This window comes from Capra hircus, chromosome 16 (assembly GCF_001704415.2).
Source record: "Capra hircus breed San Clemente chromosome 16, ASM170441v1, whole genome shotgun sequence".
Taxonomy (NCBI): domain Eukaryota; kingdom Metazoa; phylum Chordata; class Mammalia; order Artiodactyla; family Bovidae; genus Capra; species Capra hircus.
The window spans coordinates 49,900,074-49,921,504 of NC_030823.1; the positions used below are offsets into that span (position 1 = coordinate 49,900,074).

Here is a 21,431-nt window from a genome sequence, read left to right on the forward strand (position 1 = left end):
TGGGCACAGAGTGGAGGCCAGCATCAGCTGTCACGTTTGGGAGGCGAGGATGAGTGGGTGACCCTTGGAGGGGCTGGTGAGCACAGGGATGTTTGCCAACTGGTGGCTTCATCCCAGGCATCCTAGCCAGTTGTCAGGACAGAGCGGGGGCAGGGCAGAGAGCCTGGACTGTCTGGTCTGAGGTTTGCAGCCATTGGGCACCCTCCCGGGGGGTGTCTGTGTGGCCCTGGGCCTGAGCATGTGGGAGTGCGTCAGCGTACCAGGGCTTGGGGGAGGCTCCACCCTCTTCTGGGGACAGTGGCCCGGAACCACCTGCCTCCGCAGCCAACAGCCTTGGAGGGCTGTGGGGTTCCCATGGAGTTCCTGTGGATGCAAGATGATCCTTGGCTTCCCCTGGGAACCTCAGAGCCGCCTCTTCTCTAATGTTCCTGGCCCTGTAGCCCCCAGCCTCAGCTTTGCTCCACCCCTGGCTGCTGCTGCTGCTGTCACTTAAGTCGTGTCTGACTCTGTGTGACCCCAGAGACGGCAGCCCACCAGGTGCCCCTGTCCCTGGGATTCTCCAGGCAAGAACACTGGAGTGGGTTGCCATTTCCTTCAATGCATGAAAGTGAAAAGTGAAAGTGAAGTCGCTCAGTCGTATCTGACTCTTAGTGACCCCATGGACTGCAGCCTACCAGGCTCCTCCGCCCATGGGATTTTCCAGGCAAGAGTACTGGAGTGGGTTGCCATTGCCTTCTCTGCCACCCCTGGCAGCAACACTCAACTCTGAATTTGACCCTGCAGCCCTCTGCCCCCACACTTGAGATGCTGCCCCTGACCTTCCAGGCCTCTTGTAGCCTGGCCTCTTGGGCCCTCAGCCACGCTGACTTCCCCTCTACCGCTGGACACCCTGGGCCTGGGTGTGACTGTCTCAGGCCTCCCAAATAGTTGGGGGGGGGCATTCCTGGACTCTTGGGCACATGACTGATGGGTATCCAGGCCAGAAAGCAGGTGGGGGTGGGGCAGCTGGCAGGGACAGGGTGTCTGTGTGGGGACCCTGCGCAGTCCCCTCCTCTGTCACCTGTTCCTCACCTGGACTCCATGCCTTCATGTAAAATGCCAAGATAAGGCCAATTTGGGGGGTCTTTTCTGGCCAAAGCAGGCAGGTGGGGCACCTGTCCCCTCCTAGTGCTCCACCATGTCAACCACCACAAGGAGCCCCATGTCCTAGGAGGCGAGCTTGGTGTGGGGCTGGGCAGTGGGCATGGCCCTGGGGTCACAGCTGCAGCTTGTCCATTCATTCATCTGTTCACTCTGTGCCAAAGAAGCACCCAGAGCCGTCAGAGGTCAGCAAGAGGCAGTACTGGCTGTAGAGTTGGGAGGTGGGAGCACAGAGCAGAATGAGCAGGGCCTGAGGATGGGGCATGAGAACAGAGGCCCTGGTGGGGCCTCGGCACTGGGCCCCAGAAAGAGCCAACCCCCAAGGCCAGGCCGACTGGGAACTTGGCTCACTGCTGGGTGTGGGAGGGACAGGACCGGAGGAGTCAGCTTGTGGCCAGAGGGCAACTCTGAGCTTGTCAGGAGCCAGAGTGCAGAGGGTGGGGTGGAGGCTGAGCCCAAGTGCACCCCCTAGAGCCCCTGGTGCAGCCCAGCCTCTGCCTCCCAGGCTCTGGCCTGTGGGGCATGCCAGAGTTTACACCCATGTTGAGACCTTTCCCCAAACTGGCTGTTCTCTGTGCCCCCTGCAAGCCCTCAGAGTCTTGAAGCCAGTCCTCACACAAGTACTGGGTGTGGGGAGCCATGGCCAGAGTGGGCCTTGTGGGGCAGGCCTCTCCCCTGCTCATTTGGCCAAAAGTAGCTTCTGCCTCCAGCCTAGGACTCCCAGGTGTCCTGAGGTCTTGGGGACCCCTACCATCTGAGAGCCATGATGGGACAGGGATGGTCACTGCAGGCCTTGCTCTCTGCCCAGTCTGGCAAGTAAGCCCCAGCTTCATGGTCACCTGCTGGCAGCCAGGCTCCCCTCACATGTGCGTACACACAGGTGCGCACACACAGGTGCACACACAGCCAGCCGGAGTAAGCTGGTAAGCAGCTCACCTGCTCACATGAAGCCCACACGCTCACAAGATGCAGATATTCTTCCCTCATCATGATGAGAGTGAGCAGGTGTGTGGGGCCAGGGGAGACCTGAGCGCCACGGTCCTGTGTGGTGAGACCTGGCCCCACCCCAATGGCACATCCCTCAGGCATTCCTGTCCCCTTGCCTCGGGCACTGACTGTCCACTGAGGAGCTCGGAGTGATCTCAGAGCTCGGATATTCCCAGGAGCCCTTGGGGAGGTGTGCTCAGAGGACCAGGACACTTCCTGGAGGAGCATCAGACCCTGAGTCACGATACCCGTGGGAACCAGAGCCCTGTCCTGTTCAGGTGGGCCCCGCCCTCATAGAGACTCCCCATTCTCTGGGCCCTCACTAACCCCGCTGGCCCTGAACCTTCGCCAAGCCCCTCAACGAAGTTCTTCCTGCTCCTGGAGCACACAAGGAAGCCCCAGTCCTCTCTTCCTCTCCTGAAGTTGCCCCACATCTCAACCTCCTGTGGCTGCAGTCCTGGCTGCCCCCTTCTCCTCTCACTCTGGTTCCTCCTGGGGTCTGGGCCCAGGCAGCCTGCTCCATGCACCCATCTGCTAATGCCTCTTGATGACCTCTGACCTCTGTTGGCCATCAGTGCTTCTCCTAGTGCTCTTGGGGCTGGGCAGCCTCTGGGGGTCCTGAACCATCCACTGAAGGGTCAGGGCCATCCCCCACCAGGGTGGAACCCTCTCTCAGCCTGACCAAGCCCAACACTCCCTCCCCACAGGCTCATGATGGGGTTCCATCTCAGGTCCTGGGCCCCAAGGTCAGATCAGGTGCACACTGAGGTGTGGTATGTGAAGGTGGGGTGGGGGGTGAGCAGCGAAGCCACAGGGTGGAGGAGAGAGCCTGCTGTGACCCTGTGGCCAGGAGGATCAGGTATCAGATGGAGTGGCTACGACACCTCAGGAACAGGGTGACTATGCTTGGTCACAGCCCATGCCACTGGCTAGGCTCCAGGCCCCTCCAGCACAGCCCTCACACCCTCCATCCTGGCTGCAGACAGGCCTGGATGCAGGCTGGCCCTGTGGTGTGCTGGGACTCAGTATTGACCTGCTGAAAGCATTCCCTGTACCCCAGGGAGACTTCTGGATCCTCTGCCTGAGTGGGCACTTCCTTGAGTCCCTTCCCTCCCTACGAAACTAAGGTCCCTCCAGCAGATGCTCCCCTGAAACAAGTCCTGTGGCCAGCTTGCTGCCCGACACGCCTTCACCCCTGACTCACCCCTCACTCACCCTGCGGGCACTCCCAGCCTGACCTCTCACCCCACTCCCTGGACCCAGAGCAAGGAGTTCCCTCCCAGCCCCCAAAGGCTGCAGGTGGGAAGGGATGGGTGGGGACAGCAGAAGCCCATTTGGGGGGTGCTGTGCTTTTGAGTGGCAGCCACACGGATGAGGTGGGTATTGGGGGGAAGGGGCAGGAACAGGGGCTGCTAGGGGAGGGTGTCAGTGAACTGAGTGGGGGGCCTCCTTGCAAGGACCCTCTGGGGGCCCACCCAAGGAGCTTAGGTGCCCCCACCTTGAACAAGGCCAGTGAGCAGGTAGGTCTGTTTCTGGAGTGGCTGTTCCAGCATCTCAGGAGCTGCAGGGTAGGAAGAGGTTTTACCAGGTACCCAGTCACCCGCTGAGACCTGCCCAGACTGCAGAGGCCTACTGACCCCCAGCCCCACCCCAGGTTCTGACCTCTCACTTCTGACTCCCCGCCCTCTACTGCCCAGCCTGCCAGGGAGAGGACGGGAGGCCAGCCAATCCTGAAGGCCGTGGGCCACACCCTGGCCAGCGTGATCCCAAGCGAGCATATAAATACACCTGCCAGGAGCCCACGCCCAGAGAACTCACACCTGCCTCGGACAGCGCTCCACACCTGAAGGAGCGCACACGTCCCACACCCCACCTGGCTGGCACAGCTGCAGACGGACAGCTCTGGAGAGGAACACTAGTCAGGGGGAACACAGGCCAGCCTGGACCAGAGGAGACGAAGCCAGCGCTTCCAGGACGAGTGAGCTCAGGGCCTCAGCCTGGCCGAATCAGCCAAGAGGGTCATGCCCGGGCCCCTCTAACCCTGGCTACCAGGTAAGGCCGGCTCAGCTGGCACTCGCCTCTCACCAGTACAGGTTCAGGGTGGGGCACCTCCTCAGAAGGGTGGGACCCAGTGCCAAGGAACCAGTCATGTGGGGAGCGGCTGGGGGAGGACGGCTGCAGTACCCCAGACCCTGCTGAAGCTGTACCTAGCCTGTGGCAGCTGCTGTCACCAAAATACATTGACATCTCACACCGTGATGCCAGAGCACTCGTGACATCACAGCGATACCACCGTGACTCACAGTGGTCACTGTCAGGTGGCAGCAATACCTGAGCCTTTGCGGCACGTCACTGCAAAGTCATTCCACCAGCCCTCCTGTACTGACCAGCCAGTCAGGCTCAGGTCACCTCTGGGGGGCTCATGGGCTCCATGGGATCACGTGGTCAGGTCCCAAGGCCCCAGCCTCCTCTGTCCATCATGAAAGTAATGGATGAGTTCCCCCCTTACCTGCCCTCCTCCAAGCAGGACCCATGTGGCTTCCTGGGGTAGAGACCTAGGCCCAAGAAGGGGCAGCAGGCAGGTTACCTGAGCCTCACCAGGGAGACAGGCTGGGCCTCCCACGGAGAGGGCAGTAGGTGAGGAGTGGAACGTCTCACTGCCTCCTGGACGGCAGCTGTGGCTGGTGTGACCCTCCCGGGTGGTGGGCCAGCCCAAAGAGGATGCCTGGCTCATCCACCCTCCCCACTCCACCGGCCAAAGGGTGAGGAGCATTTCCAGGCCCTGAGGGCCAGCACCAGGCTCTTGTCACCAGCCAGATGAGCTGGCCCTGCAGGTTGAGGCCATGGTGGGGAGACAAAGCCCCTTCTCAGGCCATGGCCACGACCCTTGCTTAGGTCCCCTGGTCTCCCACAGCCTGTCAGGTGGCTGGTGCCCACCCTCACACAACTGCCTGCCAGTTATTGTGCACCCACCAAATAGGCCACCCACACTGGGATCTGTGTTCAAACCAGCTTCACCTGGCCCAGAGCCATACTCTTCCTGTGACACCCCGAGGCCCCTCCGAGCTGCCTCTTCTGCACCATGGCTCTTGGTCACATGACCAGGGTCCAGCCCAGAAGAGCCCGGATATAAACAATAACTGTTGGGGGCCATTGTCATCATCATTTTTATTTCTGCCCAATGGCACAGTCAGGTAGGCCAGGGCTGGTGGGAGGGGTTCACTGAGCAGTGGTCCACAGGGCCTGGCCAGGCTGGGGCACCCCAGGGTACTGACCCCTGATAAAGCATGTGAGGAGCTGGGGAGCGCTGGGGTACAACTTGAGCAGTAAGACCTTGAGGTGGGGACAGGGGTGGGGGTATTTCGCAGAGGTGCCCACAGGCATCTCTGAGATGATAAAATGAAGAGGGATGGGGAGAGAGTGACTGACTGACCTTGCAGGAAAGGAGCAGTCAAGGTCACTCACAGTAGTCTCCATTGTCCCACAGCCCAGAACCATGTCATCAAGCCCACAGGTGTGGCACACGACCATGCCGCCTACCAGCAGGAGCAGCCCCACAGCCACAGTGCCCAGGTCCCCCAGCTCAGCCAGCAGCCCCAGGTCTCCGGGCACCCCAGGCTCAGAGAGAGTGGCCTCCCCTCTGGAGTGCTCCATCTGCTTCTCGGGCTATGACAACATCTTCAAGACACCCAAGGAGCTCTCCTGCACCCATGTCTTCTGCCTGGAGTGCCTGGCACGGCTGGCGGCTGCCCAGCCCACAGGCCAGCCAGGTAGCGAGGCTGTGCCCTGCCCATTCTGCCGGCAACCCACAGCTGTACCCGCTGCTGGAGCCCCTGCGCTGCGCACCAGCCGCCAGCTGCAGGCCCGGATGCCAGTGCACCTGCGGCAGGAGGAGCCCGTGTGGCTAGAGGGCACCAAGCTGTGCTATTACCCACCGCCCTCTGTGCCTGGCCCGGTGGAGCCCGGCTTCATGTGCGTGGACATAGGCCCAAGCAAGCCCGCTGAGCCTGCTGTGCCTGTGCCCACCCCAGGCCCCGCCCACCGTCGGGGGCCCCTGGCCCGCTGCTGGGCACGCTGCAGGGACTGGAGGCGCGTGGCACTCATCACAGCCCTGCTGCTCCTGCTCTTCTGTGTGGTTCTCTGGCCCGTGCAGTGTGCACTCAAGACTGGGAGCCTGCGCTGCCTCCCCCGGCCGCCCTCCACCGCCGCCACCACCTCCTCGCTCCGGTCCCTGGCGGACAATTAGTGTCACCACTCCCACCCAGCCCACCCCTTCAGGATCCCAGAGGAGCCCCCACGTCTCTGAGGAACCCCACCCCATTCAGCACACACAACCCTTCGCTCTCTGGGGCTGGGTCCTATTGGGTGGACAAAATGGTCCCCGGAGCTTCCAAGAATCAGATTGCTATGGGCTCCAGAGACCACCTCCCTAACCCCCATCTTGTAGATGGGGAAACTGAGCCCCAGAAGAGACAGCTTGGCAAGGCCCCTCCCTGTCCACACTGTGAATCACCTGTAGGACCTACTCCTTGCTGAAAAGGGAGGCTGCTTGCCACCCTCATCTTATTTTCACATTTCACCATGGTTCCTCGCTTCCCCAGGCAGGGCTGGCCCCTTCCCTTGGGTGGCCACGGGGACAGAGGGCAGTGGCAGGGAGCCCAGCTCCCCAGTGCCCATCCTGCCATCCTGAATTGTACATTTTTAAATAAACCATTTTGTACCCACAATTGATAAGGGGTCCTCACCCTCTGTGTTCTTTCTTGTACTATTAAGCCCCTCTCTCCAGAAAAGTCCAGTCTGCCCCTTCCACAAAGGCTCTGAAAAGGACACCTCCTGGACTGGACTCCCAGCAGCCCCTAGCATGTGTGGCCCAAGTTCTAGGGGGTCCAACTCCGGTCCTGCCTGCGCTGTGGATGGGCTGGAGCAGTTCTGGGCTTGGCTGTCTCGCGGGGCTGAGAGGCTGCCTGAGGGAGACAGGGAGGGCCGGGAGAACCTGGGGCAGCGGGTACCGGGATGGGGCCTTGGCCTGGTCCAGAGTCCTTCCCACCCCCACTGTGGTCACAACAGGCTGCAACCCCCAGAAGTCATGATCCCACAGCCCTGCCCAGAGCCCTGAGTGGAGGGCTACAGGACCTCACGACCCCTGGGAACCGAGGCTCAAGGGTGCACAGAAGCAGAGGTGGCGACAACCAGCGTATCCTGACGATCTACAGGCCTCAGGTTCCTCCAGCAGAGAAGGGCCAGACCTGGCTGGTGAAGCGAGCATCCTGGGGGATGGGCGGGAGTCCTGCCACCCCACCCATCCCCCACCCAGTACTGCTATCAGTCCAGGAATCCTGCACCGCCAAGCTGGCATGACGAAGAGAGGCCAAGCCAGTTCTGGCTTGCATAGGTCTCAGCCTCCTCATTCCTCACCCCAAAGCCCAGGACTTCCTGCTCCAACCAGCTGCACCTCTGGCTCAGAAAGACCCTGGGGAATTGGGCCCAGTCATAGGGACCCACAGATACCCTTTCTCCAAGCCCCAACAAAGATGCAGAACTGAGAAGGGATTTTACTGAGGAGACCAGAAAGTCACAGGGCCATCCATAATGGGAGGGTGCCAGTGTGGACCACAAGCCAGTGACATCGCATCGTCACAAACGAGTCATGCGCTCACGGAGCCTCACCCTCCTCGCTGTGGTCAGATGAGCACGTCACATATTCCCTCATTTAACAAGCATTTATCTACGCATGACTGCAATGTGACAGTCTGGGTTAGGTCTGGATGTGAGAGGACTGAGCCACTGGCAGGCCACAGCCTAGACCACGGCTGTAGGCCGGGCTGAGAAGGAACTCTGAAGGGGCGGGGGCACTCAGAAAGCAGGGAGAGGGTCACAAATGCTGGTGAACAAACTGGCACTCACTTGCTGGTCTCGTGTCCCACATACAGATTGACCCTCAGACATGTAGCACACGTCTTTACTGCAACGTGCAGTTGGTCACTGGTGGCCTCCCAAACTGAGTCAAACCGCAGCCCTGCAGCTCTGCCTCCCCTCCTCCAGGAGTGCCAGGGCCACGGGATCTGCCCGCCCCTCACCATTTCTGGGCGTGCAGACCTGGTCAGGGAGTGTCTGAGCGGCAGACCCGGGACCCCACCCCCATTCTCACCCCCATCCCCACCCCGACTCCGCGGCGCTCAGGGCTGGGCGCCTGTCTGCACAATCCTAAACAGTCTTTTGGAGGAACGCGGAGGCCGGCCTTGCTGGGCTCCCGCCTTCTTGCATGGCTCCAGCCCCAGTCGGGGCACGCGCACGAGGGGCTCTTACGGCTCTAGGCCCTGCAGGTTCTCATACTCGTGGCTGGGGGCCTCCCGGGTCCTGCTGGCGGAGACAGAGTTCGACTGGGGCCCACCTGCGATCCCGCCCCCCGGTCACGCCCCCAAGCCCAGGCCACGCCCCCGAGGCCTTCCTGTTCCCCTCCCCCACCCCGCCGCCGCCCCGGGCCGGGACTCTGCCCTCCACAGTCCCTGATGCTCCACTCACGCCGCCGGCGCCCGGGACGGCGCGGGTCCGGGGCTACAGCCGGGGTCGGCGGGCGAGACGCCCAGGTTCAGTGAGCCGCGCTCCTCCGGCCGCTCACGCTGAGGGGAGGGGCCCCTGGTCACCATGGTGATGCCAGGGCAGGCTCCGCCCCGGCCCGGCCCCGCCCCCACAGGCTTGCGAAGGCGCAGCTGTTCACCCTGGATGTATCGCTGCAGCGCCAGGTACACGAACTTGTACTGCGCCTCGGTCTGCACCATCCCCGAGCGCTGCCGCCGCACTAGTTGGATCGTCTTGGGGACGTCAATGTCGCAGTCTAACCCTGGGGAGGAGCATGCTCAGGGCGGAGAGGGGCCGGCAGGGTAAAGGTGGGATGGTTAGATGCAAGGGGCGGGACCGGCAAGCATAGGGGGCGGGGCTACGTGGGGCGGAGTCTTCCTGGGGCTGCTCACCCTGCCTGCGAATGACGTCCACCAGGATGTCAATCACAATGATGGTGCCAGTGCGTCCGATGCCAGCGCTGTTGGGACGGACCAAAGAGGCCTGTGGCCAGTTGACAGGACAGAGCCGTGGCCCCTTCCCCTGTCGCACCTGTACCGCTGGCCCCGCCCCATCCCTGGTCGCACCTGCAATGGACTACCATGGGTCCGGCCCCCGGCATGCTGCTCTGGGCCCGGTTCACCTCGTCCAGGAAGCTAAGGACGCCGGTGGGCTCGGCCGGGACGCCGTGGTCCGGCCAACTGAAGTACTGGTAGTGCTTCACTGTGCGCGGCGACTCCTCCTGGGCAGGGTGGGCTGGTGAGTGCCAGCTGGGAGGTCTGGGCTGTCCCAAGCGCCTCGGGCTGCTGTGACCCTTGGCTGGGAGGGGCACACGGACTGAACCGGGGAGAGACAGGGCGAGGCCCAGCGGGGTTTGCCAGAAGGAGTGACCAGCAGGACCCAGACAGAGTGGGAGGGAGTGGGAGGAAAAGATGGGATTCAGGGCTTGGAGGACCCGTAGATGGCCCCAGGCAGCCCAGGTGCCTGGGGAAAGGAAGAAAGATGGTCCTGGGGAGGAGCAGTTTCCAGGAACTTCATTCTATTTAACAAGGGCCAAACGCAGAGGCTTGCAGGAGCCCCAGTGGTTATCAAAGGAAACCAGCCAGGAGGGAAATGTGCCTGGGAGGGGAACTGGCTAGGAGGGAAATGTGCCTGGGAGAGGAACAGGCACCAGTGGCATACAAAGAAGGCCGAAGGTACTGAGACGCCCAGGGAGGAACTGGAAGGAGAGGCCTGTATGGGTGTGAGGCCACCCTGCAGCCAGACAGCTGGGTTGAGAACTTGCCTGACTGGGATCACTGCCCAGCAAGGCCCAGGCCAGCATTTTGCCCACTGGGTTGAGCGATGTGGAAGCCACCAAAGCCAGTGGGGTTGGGTGGAGGCTGGGCCAGCCCAGCGCAGACCTGGGGACTTCCTGAGCACGTCACCCTGGTCCCAAGGCTCCTGGGGCTCTTCAGGCTCACCTGGTCTGGCCTCCACACCTGCAGCTCCCGCACACAATAGCCCTGGGCCCAGTGCTCAGCCATGTTGCACACATGCAGGTGGCCGTACTCTTGGCTGCCGTGCAACTCTGGCCAGTATCGGAAACACTTGTTCTGGGGGGTGGGGGCATGGCATTAGCCATGTTGGAAGACCACCAGCACCCATGCCCCTCCTTCCCTGAGGGGCACACACAGGGTCTCTCTAGGGCCCTCGCTGTGTCCCAGCATCTCTAAGACTGAAGAAGCAAAGCTGGGCCAGCTCCAACACAGGTCCAGTGGGGCACACGGCAGGAGGATGGAAGGAACATGAGCTAGAGCTCCTACCCGGCCTCGCTCCACCTCCCTGGTGGTCATGACGATGACACGTGTGTTCTCCTGGTGCACCATGGCCCAGAAAGCAGCCACTGTAGTCGGCAGACAGCCCTGTGTGGCAATGTACACCTTGCCCAGTCCATGGCCTGGCTTCTCCTCTGGGTCACTCTGAAAGAAGGTGGGGTCAGCTGCCTGGTCTTTCCAGGAATTAAAGTGCCAGAGGACCAATTCAAGTTGATGCAAATGATATGCAAAGTAGCCAAAGTGGCTCACACACAGTCCATGGAGGGTGGAAGGGGCTTAGAACCAATATTTAATCCAGTATTTTCTGGATTTGCCCCTCTGAGGACCCAGTGCAGACTGCTGCACCCTTCCCGAGTATCTGTTATCTTTCCAAAGTCCACAGACCACTCCAGGAGCTCCAGGCTCATTATTATGGGGAATGGAGTGACCAGGGTTTGATTCATGTAGGCCACAGGCGCAGCAGGCCAAGTACCCACCCTGATGTAGTTGGCATTGATGTAGTCGGCTCCAGGCACTCTGTCATCCACATCATGAAGGATGACACGAGTGGTATCAACTGAGAAGGGAAGATATAGCTCAGGTCTCCAGGGAAGAGGGATCCCCGCTGACCTGTGGTGAGCAGAGGCAGAGGACGAAGGGGCAAGAGAGGGCATCGCACCAGTGGTGGGGAATGACCCCTTCCTCCACCCCCAGGACCCCTCTGCCAGATGGGCCCTGCACTTGGTGGGTGAGGACCTGGTCCCCATGTGACCCCAGCCCCAGCCTCACAGGGAAGGATGTTCTTGTATCGATTCTTGGGCTTGTTCTCCGGCCGCTGGCCTTCCTTCCGGGGGTACAGGAGCCGGCATTCCTGCTGCTGCAGCATCTGGAGGAGTGGGGCTTTAGCCTGCAGCCCCGACCTTTCCCCAGAGCCCTCAACACCCGCCTTACACACCCTGACCCACACCCCTCCGCAGCCCAGAGGACGGGAGTCTGAGGGGGGGGCAGTGGGCAACAGGCCGACACCTCAAACTCCTCCCAGAAGCCCTGTTTGGCCTTCTCGCTGGCATCCGTGGCCTCGCTGAGCTCCTGCACACGGCTCTCAATGCTCGCAGGGCTGATTCTTGTGGCCTTGAGGGGCTGGCAAGTAGAAGCTCGAGTCCAAGCTTAGCAAGGCCCAGTGGACCCCAGAGCGCCCTGGCCCCCACCCTTGCCTTCAGCCACCCTTGCCCCAGCACTGCCTGGTGCCCTCTTTCCCTGGTGGGGCTATGCCAGAGTCCCTTGTCTCCCAGAGGGAGAAGCTCACTCAGACCCCTAAGTTCAGGTGCCTGGAGACATACCTGCCGGAGATGCACCACAACCCCTGACCTCTCCACCATGGGGTTCTTCCTGTAGCGCTCCACCAGATCTCCAAGGGTGTCGAACTGCTCACCACCTCCCACGTCGTACTTCCCATCTGGCTGTGGGGTGGCAGTGAGGGCCTGGTGGCTACCCCCTCCCCAAGCCACACCCCCAACCCCACCCCCGCCTCTTACCTGGAAGTGGATCATGATGTGGGTGACGCGTGGCTGGCGGTCTGCCCTGTCCAGCTGCTGCGTGAGCACTGACAGCACAAAGTCCCCAGGTTTGCTCTGACTCTCCCGAACCAGGAAGCTGCCTGGACGCCCTTTCTCCATCAGCAGCTTCTCAGCCTCCTTCCCAGACAGATGCCCATGATACCACCTGGCCCAGGGCAACACACGTGAGAAAGGAGGCCCTGGACTGGACAGGTGAGGGGCACAGACCCACAGGTAGCTGAAGTCTCTGAGGCACAGACACCAAGAGACACACACAGCCACCCAGACCTCGTGGGCCCCGGGAAGCACCCACACCGAGGCCAACCTGGGTCAGCCCTGCCCGCCTCTCAACCCTTCTGCAAGCCTCCAAACCTCCTCCAACCTAGAAAGTGGCAGGAGGCGGGACCCTCAGGCCCTGCAGGGCCCCATAGTGGCCACCAGGTGGCAGCCTAGTCCTCAGCAAGGAGGGGGCCAGGCCAGGCCAGCCCCACCCAGCTTCCTCAGCAGGTGCAGCTGGCTCAGGCCTCCGCAGTGCAGCCAGGGAAACCGAGGCTGGTCCCCAGGTCACCAGCCAGGCAGGCAGAGAGGAGGCCGGCTGCAGCTCTTCCACAGGCACCCCTCTGTGCCTGGTGCCTGGGACCTGGAGAACCAAGGCCAAAACCCCTAAGGAGGGAGTGCTTTATACTCCCTCAACTCTGCCACAGTGGTGCCCAAGCCTGACCTTGAGTCCTGGGGGCAGAAGAAATCCAGAGGCCGTGTCCATCAACCCCTGCCCCTCGGACCCTCGCACACACACAAGTGCAGACACAGATGTCGGCCAGATGCAGACGCAGCCGCTCACCGTTCCGACGTGGGGTCCTGGCAGCCCAGCGGGTGCCGGAGCTCCACGGGGGCCCCGCCACGCTCTCGGAGCAGCCCCGCATGCTGGCCTGTGTAGTGCTGCACCAGCTCAGCCAGTGTCGCGAACTTCTCCCCTCCATACAGATCGTAGTAGTCACCTGTGTTCTGGATCTTGATGTGAGTCACCTCATCATGGCGCCTGGAAGGGCCAGTGCACCAGCTGCCATCAGGGCCACTGTTCCCACCAACCACCCTCCTTCCCATGAGCACTCAGCTTCCCGAATAGCCCCAGGGGTGTTCTTGCCCTGATGTCTTGGCCTCTGCCATCCCTCTGCCCAGAACAGCTACAGTCAAAGTCAGCTCCCTCCCTTCTGCAGGTTCCTGCCCAGTTAGTGTTCAGGCCTCACCCTGGGTGGCAGGCACCCTGCCCCCATTGCCCTCGGGGCAGCCAGGACTGGGTTTGGCGACTACAGGCTTAACTCTCCCTTGGCCTGGTGGCCGAGGCTGGGGCAGCCTCTCAGGACAGACTCTGCCTCACCCCAGACCACCTCCCCAGGGGCTCTGAAGGACAGGGACTGGACTGATTCTCCCAGGTGCCCAATGTGGCTGGGGAAGCCCCAGGTAAGAACAGAACGCCTGTCTCTCGGGTGAGGGAAATCCACCCCGAGGACTCGTCCCACCTGCTGCCTCAGGTTTAGCAGAAAACCCAGAAAAACTTGGAGTGCTTTGGGAAGACCCCACCTCCCCAGACTCTAGACTGACCTGCCTCATGCAGGGCGGACATGGGTCTGGCTGTCCACTCTGCTGGTCGTGGCCCCTCCTGCCCATCTTCCCTACACATTGGCTTTTGTAGGGCTCTGGGCAGATCTCCAGTGAGCAACATCCTCATCAGATGGAGGTACAATTATGGCCAGTGAGGCCCCTCAGAGGGATGAGGGCATCTTGCTGACCAGGGCCCACCACACTGAGCCATCCCTGAAGGTCTAAGTGGCCCCTCCTGGCCCCTCCTGCCCAGGGGCCACCTGGCCAGAACACCAGAACCCCCAGATCTTGCATGTCTAGCCCCCAGCAGAGGTCCCTGCTGCTCAGAATGCTGTCCACCAGCTCTCTGGGAGGACTAGGGAGCCTGACCCCCTGCTGTGCCCTCAGCTGAGGTTATTGCCACCCCTTGAGGTCCCCTGGGGCCTCAGGCCTGTCCACCCTGCACCACTCACCCACCTGACAGACAGTGTGAAGCCCCCGGGGCAGCTCTTGCTGGGTCTTGCCAGGAAGCTTCCGTGCTGGCCACTGGACATGAGTAGCTGCTCAGCTTCAACTCCGCTGATGTTGGGGTGAAACCACCTGAAATGAAGAGGGAGAGCTGCTGATGAGAGAGCTGGGAGATATTGGGCCATCCTGACCACACCCACGATGCCCACTGGGGCCGCCCTGTGCCGACCCCCATCCTTGGTCTGTGACCACAGGGTCTGGGGTCTGTGGGGAAGGAGGTGAGGCTGGGAGTGACCAGGGACATAAATGGGCAGAACCTTTCCCACAGTGGCAGGTGGGCAGGGCAGACATCCCCTCCCAGAAGGACACCAGCAGGAACCTCAACTCTAGCCCTCTGCTGTCTCTCCCCCACTCACTGCCCACCGGGCATCCCAGCTCGGCCAAAGGCACTCGGGATCCCCCATGGCCACCCAGAGCTCCCTTCCTCCCCTGACAGCCTGGCAGCGGACCGCGGGGGCCCCGCCCCTCCCGCCTTCACCCCTCTCCTGAGGCACACTGGCAGGTCTTGTCAGTCATTTGAGCAACGCCCCTGGGAGAAGAGCACAGCCCACAGGCCCAGGTCCACCCTCCACCTGCTGCTGCCCACCAGCCTCCGCCCCTCACCACACAAGGCCGTGCACCGCAGGGCTCCCTGTACCAGCTGTTCTCTGCTCCCGGCCCACACTGCGTGACCGAGCCCCTCTCCCCTCACTCTTGGATGCGTATTCTGCTTCATTGTTCTTCATAGCCGTCCTGACATACATTACATATTTATTGGCTTATCTGTCTCCTACGGGAGGATTTAAGTTCCACGAGGGGTGAAAACATTCCGTGCAATGTGTACACCAGGGTAGAAAACAGAGCCTGGGTATTAAAAAAACAGACGTGAATTCAGAAGTGAATGATTAATGAACCCAAGGTGGGTGGTGGGTGGTGGGTGAGCTGGGCTGGGTAGCTGGCAGGAGCAGGTCAGGAAGGCAGAGAGTCATCATTTATTCTGCTGGAGGTCCAGGCTGAGAGGGGCTCAACCCTGCCCTCCCCTGCTGCTGCCCTGGGACCACCCTTCACAGTCACCCCCGTGAGATGGGGGGACAGTTCAGGGGGCCATCATCAGGGCTCCACAGGTGCCCACTGCTGAGATCATAACTGCTGTTTTCTTTACCTGGGTGGCTTCTTTTGTCCAGTTAGGGCAAGAATTTCTAGGCCGGGGATTAAATCTACTTGTGTGGGGGCCCCAGAGCATCTCAGGGCAGGGGCCTGGCTTGACCCCCCAGTGGGATCCTGTAACCCAGTATCTGGACTTCCACCGGCAACAGTGAGTCTCCCATAGAGGCACAAAAGTCACTGCAGGAGGGTCTTGCGCCGTCTGGTTCAGAGGTGTGTGTCCCTGGTTCACTGTACAGATGACACACGGTGTCCAGGGTAGTCCTGCCCCTGTCCTGCCTCCAGTGGGACACCAGGGCCCCTGACTCCAATTCTGCCACCTGCTACCTCCAGGCCCCACGCAGCTGTTCACTGTCATAACCTGGGCACAAGTGAGGAAGGGGCTGATGTGCCCTGGACAGACCCTATCCTGTCCTGTCCTTGCAGATGGCCCTGGACCATCCTGCTCCACTGAGATCTTTCTGGAATGGGAGTCAGTTCACGCCTCTTCCAGGTCCTCCTGCCCCTCCCTCTGCCCCATCTTGTGCTCTGTTTGTCCCTGCCTTCAGCTGCTTCCTTACTCTTCCAACAAGCCATCTGTGCTGTCTATACCTCACCATCTGATGCTCAGCCCAGGGCAGGTGTGGGGTGTGCAGGTGAATGGGTCAAAATTCAGCACAATCATAATCCCAGTTCCTGGGTCACAGTGGCCACATTCCACTGCTGAAAGCCATGTGTGGCCAGTGGAGGCTGTCGACTGAATGTGGGAAAGAATCATTTCCACCATCACAGAAAGGATGGTCCTGCACTGGCCCACACTGTTAAGTCCCCACAGGACAATTTCTCTGGGCTCTCAGGGTCTCCTCCAGCCTCCTGGGACTGGTGGTCAGGTCCCCAGAAGCACAACCCCCCCTTGGGAGTTCCCCACAATCTCCTGGTTCCCCACCTCACCTGGCCTGCGTCCCCCTCCTCCTTCTGACCCCATGGTGTTAGAACCTCCCCACTCTGCCCTCCATGTGTCTCCACATCCACACACCAGGGATCTGGCCCCACCTGGGATCTGAGCTTCAAGCTCACAGACACAACGCTTTCCAGCATCTCTGTCTTGACATTTGCAAGATTCGAAAGTCCTGACAAGGCCCCTGAGGCCCTGTTCCACACGGTCCTCACTTAGTGAAGAGAGTCACTGCCTGACATGGCCCAGGTCCCTGCCCTCAACTCCCCAGCACTCTCCCAATGCTGCACCCTCTTGTCCTGACTTCCAAACTCCCCAGACCCAGACCCAACCACTTCTCTCACTCCCCTGGGACCAGTACCCACCGGCTCTTGCCTGGACTGCAGTATTGATTTCAGGCCCCATCTGTGACCCCCAGCTGAGCCATGGCAGACAGACAGGTTCTCAGAAAACAAACATCAGAGCTGCGTAAGCCTTGTCAGTGGCCCTGTGTGGCTTTCAGGATGCCTGTCTGCCTCAAGGATCCCGCCCCCACTGGAAAGCACCCTCCCATCCCGTTGTTCATCTCTCTGTTCTCCGACCTCACCCCTCATCTGGCCACCTCTGGCTGGTCCTGCAGGCCATGGCTCACACACCCTCTCTGTTCATTTTCTGAGACACACCCCAGCCCCCACCCTGCAGCTGCATCTCTGCCCCTCCTTCCATGCATGACAGCTGCAACAGCAAGCAGACAGGTGTGTACAGGCTTCTGAGTTTACCTGTCCCCCATCCCCCGCCATGTCTTCACCATCAGATGTGAACCACGGGGAGGGCAGACTCCGTTCTCACCTCCATGGCTCCCCAGGGTCCATGTTCTGAGAGGTTCTGAGAGGCCCAGAAGCTCAGGTGACCTGCCCAGGGACACCCAACACTCCCATTCAGCTCTTCCAGGGGGAGGGAGGTTTCCTGCCAGCCAGTCACTTCCTGGGCATGTTTTGGGCCTGGGGTCTCGAGCTCCCTCCCATGCTGGCTCTAGAGGGGCAGTTTTTGTTGAGTAGTCCAGCAGGTGAGGCTGCCAGGGAAGGTTTCCTGGGCTAGGAGCTGCCGCAGGATGAGTTCTAGGGCCAGTCGCAGAAGAGCAGGCCAGGCCACCAGGAAAAGGGTGAAAGCCTCCTGCTGCCAGAGACAATGCAGTGTGGAGGTGGTGGGGGGCTGGAACCCAGAGGAAGGTTTCCGACCCCCATCCTGGGGCCACCAACTCTGCGGAACCACATCCTATCCCAGATGCCCACCCCCAGGCCCCAGCAGCCTCCGAATCCTATCCAAGATGGACGATGCCCAGAGTGTGGGGGTAAGGGGAGAAGGGGCACCCAAGCCACAGAGCAGGGCGCAGGACACACTGTCCTTTCAGGGACTCTTGCTCATACTTTCTGTCCCTCTGTCCTCCCCACAAGCTGCCTGCGGTCTGTCAGGTGGAAATCCCTAAAGGGAGGGCATCCTGAGCGGTCACAGCAGCTCACACTACTGCCTGCCTGCAACCCCAGGCTGAGGCAGGCTTCACATCCCCCACTAGGTTGAGAGTTGAAGTCAGGTGTCCAGCAGGTTGGTGCAGCCACAGCTCTGGCTGTGGGGTGGGAGGAGGTGGAAGCTGCAAGTCCCATTTCCAATCTCCACACTAGGGTCACTTCTGTGCCGAAAGGCTTCCTGCTCTGTGGCAGGTCAGTGACTCAGTTCTGCCCTTGTCACATGGTCAGGCAGGTCCGGGAGAGGGGCAGGTGGGGTGGGCAGGATACCCTGGGCTCCCCACAGAGTCAAACAGCTTGGGCCCTTCAACGTCCAACTGAGTCTGGCTGATGCTCAGGAGCCCAAGAAGAGCCCAGCCTGAACCCACTGGCCAGTGTCTGGTCCAGCTTTCTGTGTGGCCTTGGTGTCTCATCAGTAGATGGGACACCCTGGGAACCTGGGAGTTCCATGAGTGGCTTGTGGACATGCTATATACACAGTACCTGCAGGAAAGACAGTTAGCATGATAGGAGATACACAGAACAGAGGGGAGAGCCCCAGGCTGGAACTCCAGGGCTGAGGACCACAGAGCACAGTTAGTGTCTGCCTCCATCTCCCTACCCCTAGCCCCTTCTGGTCCCTGTTTATGCAGGCCTGTCCTGTCTGTGCAGAACTGAATTAACCAGAGACATGCTTTCCTCTCCAACCTGGAACACAAGGGGAACTTGACGGGGCTCAGTAGATCCCCATAGGACCCAGCCCCCTCCCAAGCACCAATATCAACATATCAAACCTCAGTGCTAGGCAAGACCTGAGCCCAGCCCTGCCCACAGCTGGAGTCCCGGGGCGAGTGGTGCCGATGGTGATGCCCGTTGACCCACAAACCACAGGGCAACGGGAAGGGGCCACTGGGTGGGAGTAAGCAGGAGGGGGGATGTGTTTCGCTTGGGATTTGGTTGGGCCTGCCCAGGCCTGATAGGGCTGTGGGCAGTGACCCAGGGGTCGGAGGAGTGACAGTCCAGATGGTCATCACAGGGTGGGGCAGGAGGGTTGGCAAGGGCAGGCTGAGCCCCACCCGGGGCTTTCCCAGGCTGGCCCAGGGTCACATGAACATGACACAGACATGACCTTTTCTGAGCACCAGAACTTGCCTGGGGAACCAAGAAATGAGGCTCAGGGGAGCCTGAGGGTCATTCCAAACAGATCCCAAATGCCCTCCTCCCTGAGCTCCAGCTGGATGTTTTATCTTGGAACCACAGGGCTCTAGGCTGACAGGCTCTTGGAGATCAACTCACTTCCACTGTTCCTGAGCCTTAGAGGGCCATTGGCCCTGCCAGAGGCCACCTTGCCAGGCCCACCACACCCCCTGTAGGGATTCTGGGGCCCTCACCACTGAGGCACTGCCCTAGACCCACAGATCAGATCTTGTCCAGCCCCTCACTGATCTAGGGAGTCACTCGGGGTCTTAGGGCAACCCCTCCTGTGACCTCCAGGCTCACCCAGCTCCAGAGAGAGGTGTTCTGGATGTACCAAGTGCTAAGAAGTGGTGACAGGCATCTCACACCTGTGTGGCTCCCCAGTGACATCCACATCCAGCTAGAGTCTGAGCTCACATGAGTGTGTGTGCACAACCAGGGAGTGGGGATCTGGTAGAAAGGGCAGGAAGTGCCCCTTCCTGCACATGACCCACCTTTCCTCTTCATGGGGGCAGAGCTGCGTCCTGTCCCAGGTTGCACACACACCATTGCCAGGGATCTTGCCCCTAAACCTGGCCCTTAGGAGAGCCTGGGAAGGGATGAGCCTACCTTGCAGGTCAAGGGGCTTCCAGGATGCTCTCAGTCCTGAAACTGGGGAAGGGCAGACCCCCAGGTGGAAAACATCTCTGGTGACCAAAAGGAAGGCAAGGAGTCCAGGAGAGTGAGAGAGAGAGGGTCTGTCAGTGACTTGACACCTGCTGTCCACTCTAGGCTCCAGCGGCTGCCATGCAAGAGCACCATCCATTCCCTAGGGTCAGGGAACTTCTGACCTCCACCCAGGCCCAGCCCCAGATTGAAAGAGTCCTTTCCACCGGCCAGAGTAAGGCTAGGCCTCACTGTCCCAGGACCCAGGCATCTGGCCCTGGCTGTGGAGATGTCACAGGTCACATGTGGAGATGACATGTCAGGTCAGGCCTGGGGGCCACCGGTCACGAGCAGGAGACGTCCTGGGTCCCATCTCTCCCGCACCCCCTGTCTGCACCTGTCGGCCCGAAGCGCATATGGTGGGGTCCAGCGTCAGGCCACCGGGTGGCCAGGCTCACCTGCGCGAGGTCATGTCTGCTGGGCTCCAGCTCTCTGGCAGCTCTGAGGGGGCCCCGCCTACCCAGAGGATCCGCCCATCAGAGCCCCGCCCACCGGGACCCGCCCCGCCCAGGGAGCCCCGCCCATCGAGAGGTCCCGCCCCTCCATATCTCCCTTAAAGGAGCCGAGCCCTCAGGTCTCGCTGCCTTGCTGGCAGGTTGAGTTAACAGCACCAGTTCCTAAGGTCGCTCCGAGCTTCAGGGCAAGGAGTTCACACCATATTACGGGCTCAGAGGGCGCAGGTGCCAGGCGGCCCTGGCCGGGGCTGCACAGAAAGTGATTAATTATGGGTCCTGCTCGTTTGGGTGCTTTCCTTCCAAGAACATTTCTGGCTCTGCCTCTGTCCTGAGGGAGGAGGGGCTGCACTCCCCACATCCTGGAGGGAGGGGCTGGGAGCTAGAGAAGTGGGCGAAACAGGCCCCACCCACCCTGTGTCCCAGAGAGGGCCCCAAAGGGGCGGAGGTGGGAGCCCACCTGATAACTGTGTCCTTTCCTCTTACCCAGTCCTATGTTGGGCTGCTAAGTTCCGTTCTAAGTTCCCTTCTCCCCACCTCTGCCACTCTTCCTAGGCAATGCTGACACCTCTCTGACCGCGGGGGCCTTTACTCCTGCTACAGATGCCCCTGCCAGGTCCGATTGTCCCCTGTGCCCACTGGCCAATCGCGTGGGAGCTCCACCCTTCCTTGCCTGAGCTCCTAACTTTGGGATCACCATTAGAAGCCTCAGCACCTGCCCAGCACCCCAGCTCCTCCCCTTCTCAGGAGTGGTACACCACACCATGGCTTGGAACCTTCTGCTGCTTGCAACCCCAACCCCCAATCCCTACCCTGAGCTCTTCCTCCTCATGCTCCTGACAACTTTGAAGGCCCGGCACCCTCAGCATTGGTTGCCCTGAGAGCCCCTCCTGGAAGCATCAGCTCCCAGAGCACCCATTCCTGGTCCTCCCAGCATGGAGGTCTCCTCTCCCCTCATTCAACACCAAGCAGAGCCACCTACTCCCCAGTCTGGCCTCAGCCCAGACTCCCCTCTGCCTGGTAACCCTTGGCCTCATGGATTGCATTCAGGTGGCCTCAGCTCCTCAAACCTAGCCACTCCAGATGCTGCAGGAAGGCCCCCCTAGGTGCTTCAGCACCTCAGTCAGTGTCTTCTCCAGCTCATGTCCGGCCCAGCACAGGCCCACCCCATCCCCACCCACCAGGGTTCCCCCCACCCCATCCTGACCCCCCACAGGCCCCCTTTACCCTGAGTATAGCCAACCTGCTGTCCTCATAGCTCCTCTTCCCACCCTGTGCTCAGACACACAGATGTTGGCAGATACGTGTGCAAATATGCACATAAGGCAGGACCTGCCATCCCTAAGGAGGCTACCTGGGGTGCAGGCCTCATG

At 61.0% G+C, this 21,431-nt stretch overlaps 2 protein-coding genes across 2 annotated transcripts; one reads left to right on the forward strand and one right to left on the reverse strand.

Annotated features, from left to right (window-relative positions):
• On the forward strand, positions 3,579-6,858 carry RNF223 (ring finger protein 223). Its single transcript, XM_013970207.2, has 2 exons — positions 3,579-4,179; positions 5,615-6,858. Exon 2 carries the CDS (start codon positions 5,624-5,626, stop codon positions 6,371-6,373), a length of 750 nt encoding a protein of 249 aa, XP_013825661.2. The 5' UTR covers positions 3,579-4,179; positions 5,615-5,623; the 3' UTR covers positions 6,374-6,858.
• LOC102169118 (tyrosine-protein phosphatase non-receptor type 11) lies at positions 7,660-14,310 on the reverse strand. Its single transcript, XM_018060559.1, has 13 exons — positions 14,096-14,310; positions 12,879-13,076; positions 12,017-12,203; positions 11,822-11,941; positions 11,508-11,621; positions 11,271-11,367; positions 10,979-11,058; positions 10,491-10,646; positions 10,149-10,280; positions 9,273-9,427; positions 9,099-9,166; positions 8,650-8,968; positions 7,660-8,484 (listed from the first exon to the last, which is right to left on the reverse strand). The coding sequence occupies exons 1-13, from the start codon at positions 14,269-14,271 to the stop codon at positions 8,430-8,432; spliced, it is 1,857 nt and encodes a 618-aa protein (XP_017916048.1). The 5' UTR covers positions 14,272-14,310; the 3' UTR covers positions 7,660-8,429.

Bases quoted from the DNA above. Each gene is read 5' to 3' on its own strand.
- LOC102169118 (XM_018060559.1), bottom strand. From the start codon at position 14,271: ATGGCCCAATATCTCCCAGCTCTCTCATCAGCAGCTCTCCCTCTTCAT. The intron at 12,204-12,878 runs GTGAGCGGCTGC...GCCCTGGGCCAG, and splicing joins CAGGACCCCACGTCGGAACG to GTGGTATCATGGGCATCTGT. The intron at 8,969-9,098 runs GTGAGCAGCCCC...GCTCCTCCCCAG, and splicing joins GGACGTCATTCGCAGGCAGG to GGTTAGACTGCGACATTGAC.
- RNF223 (XM_013970207.2), top strand. From the start codon at position 5,624: ATGTCATCAAGCCCACAGGTGTGGCACACGACCATGCCGCCTACCAGC.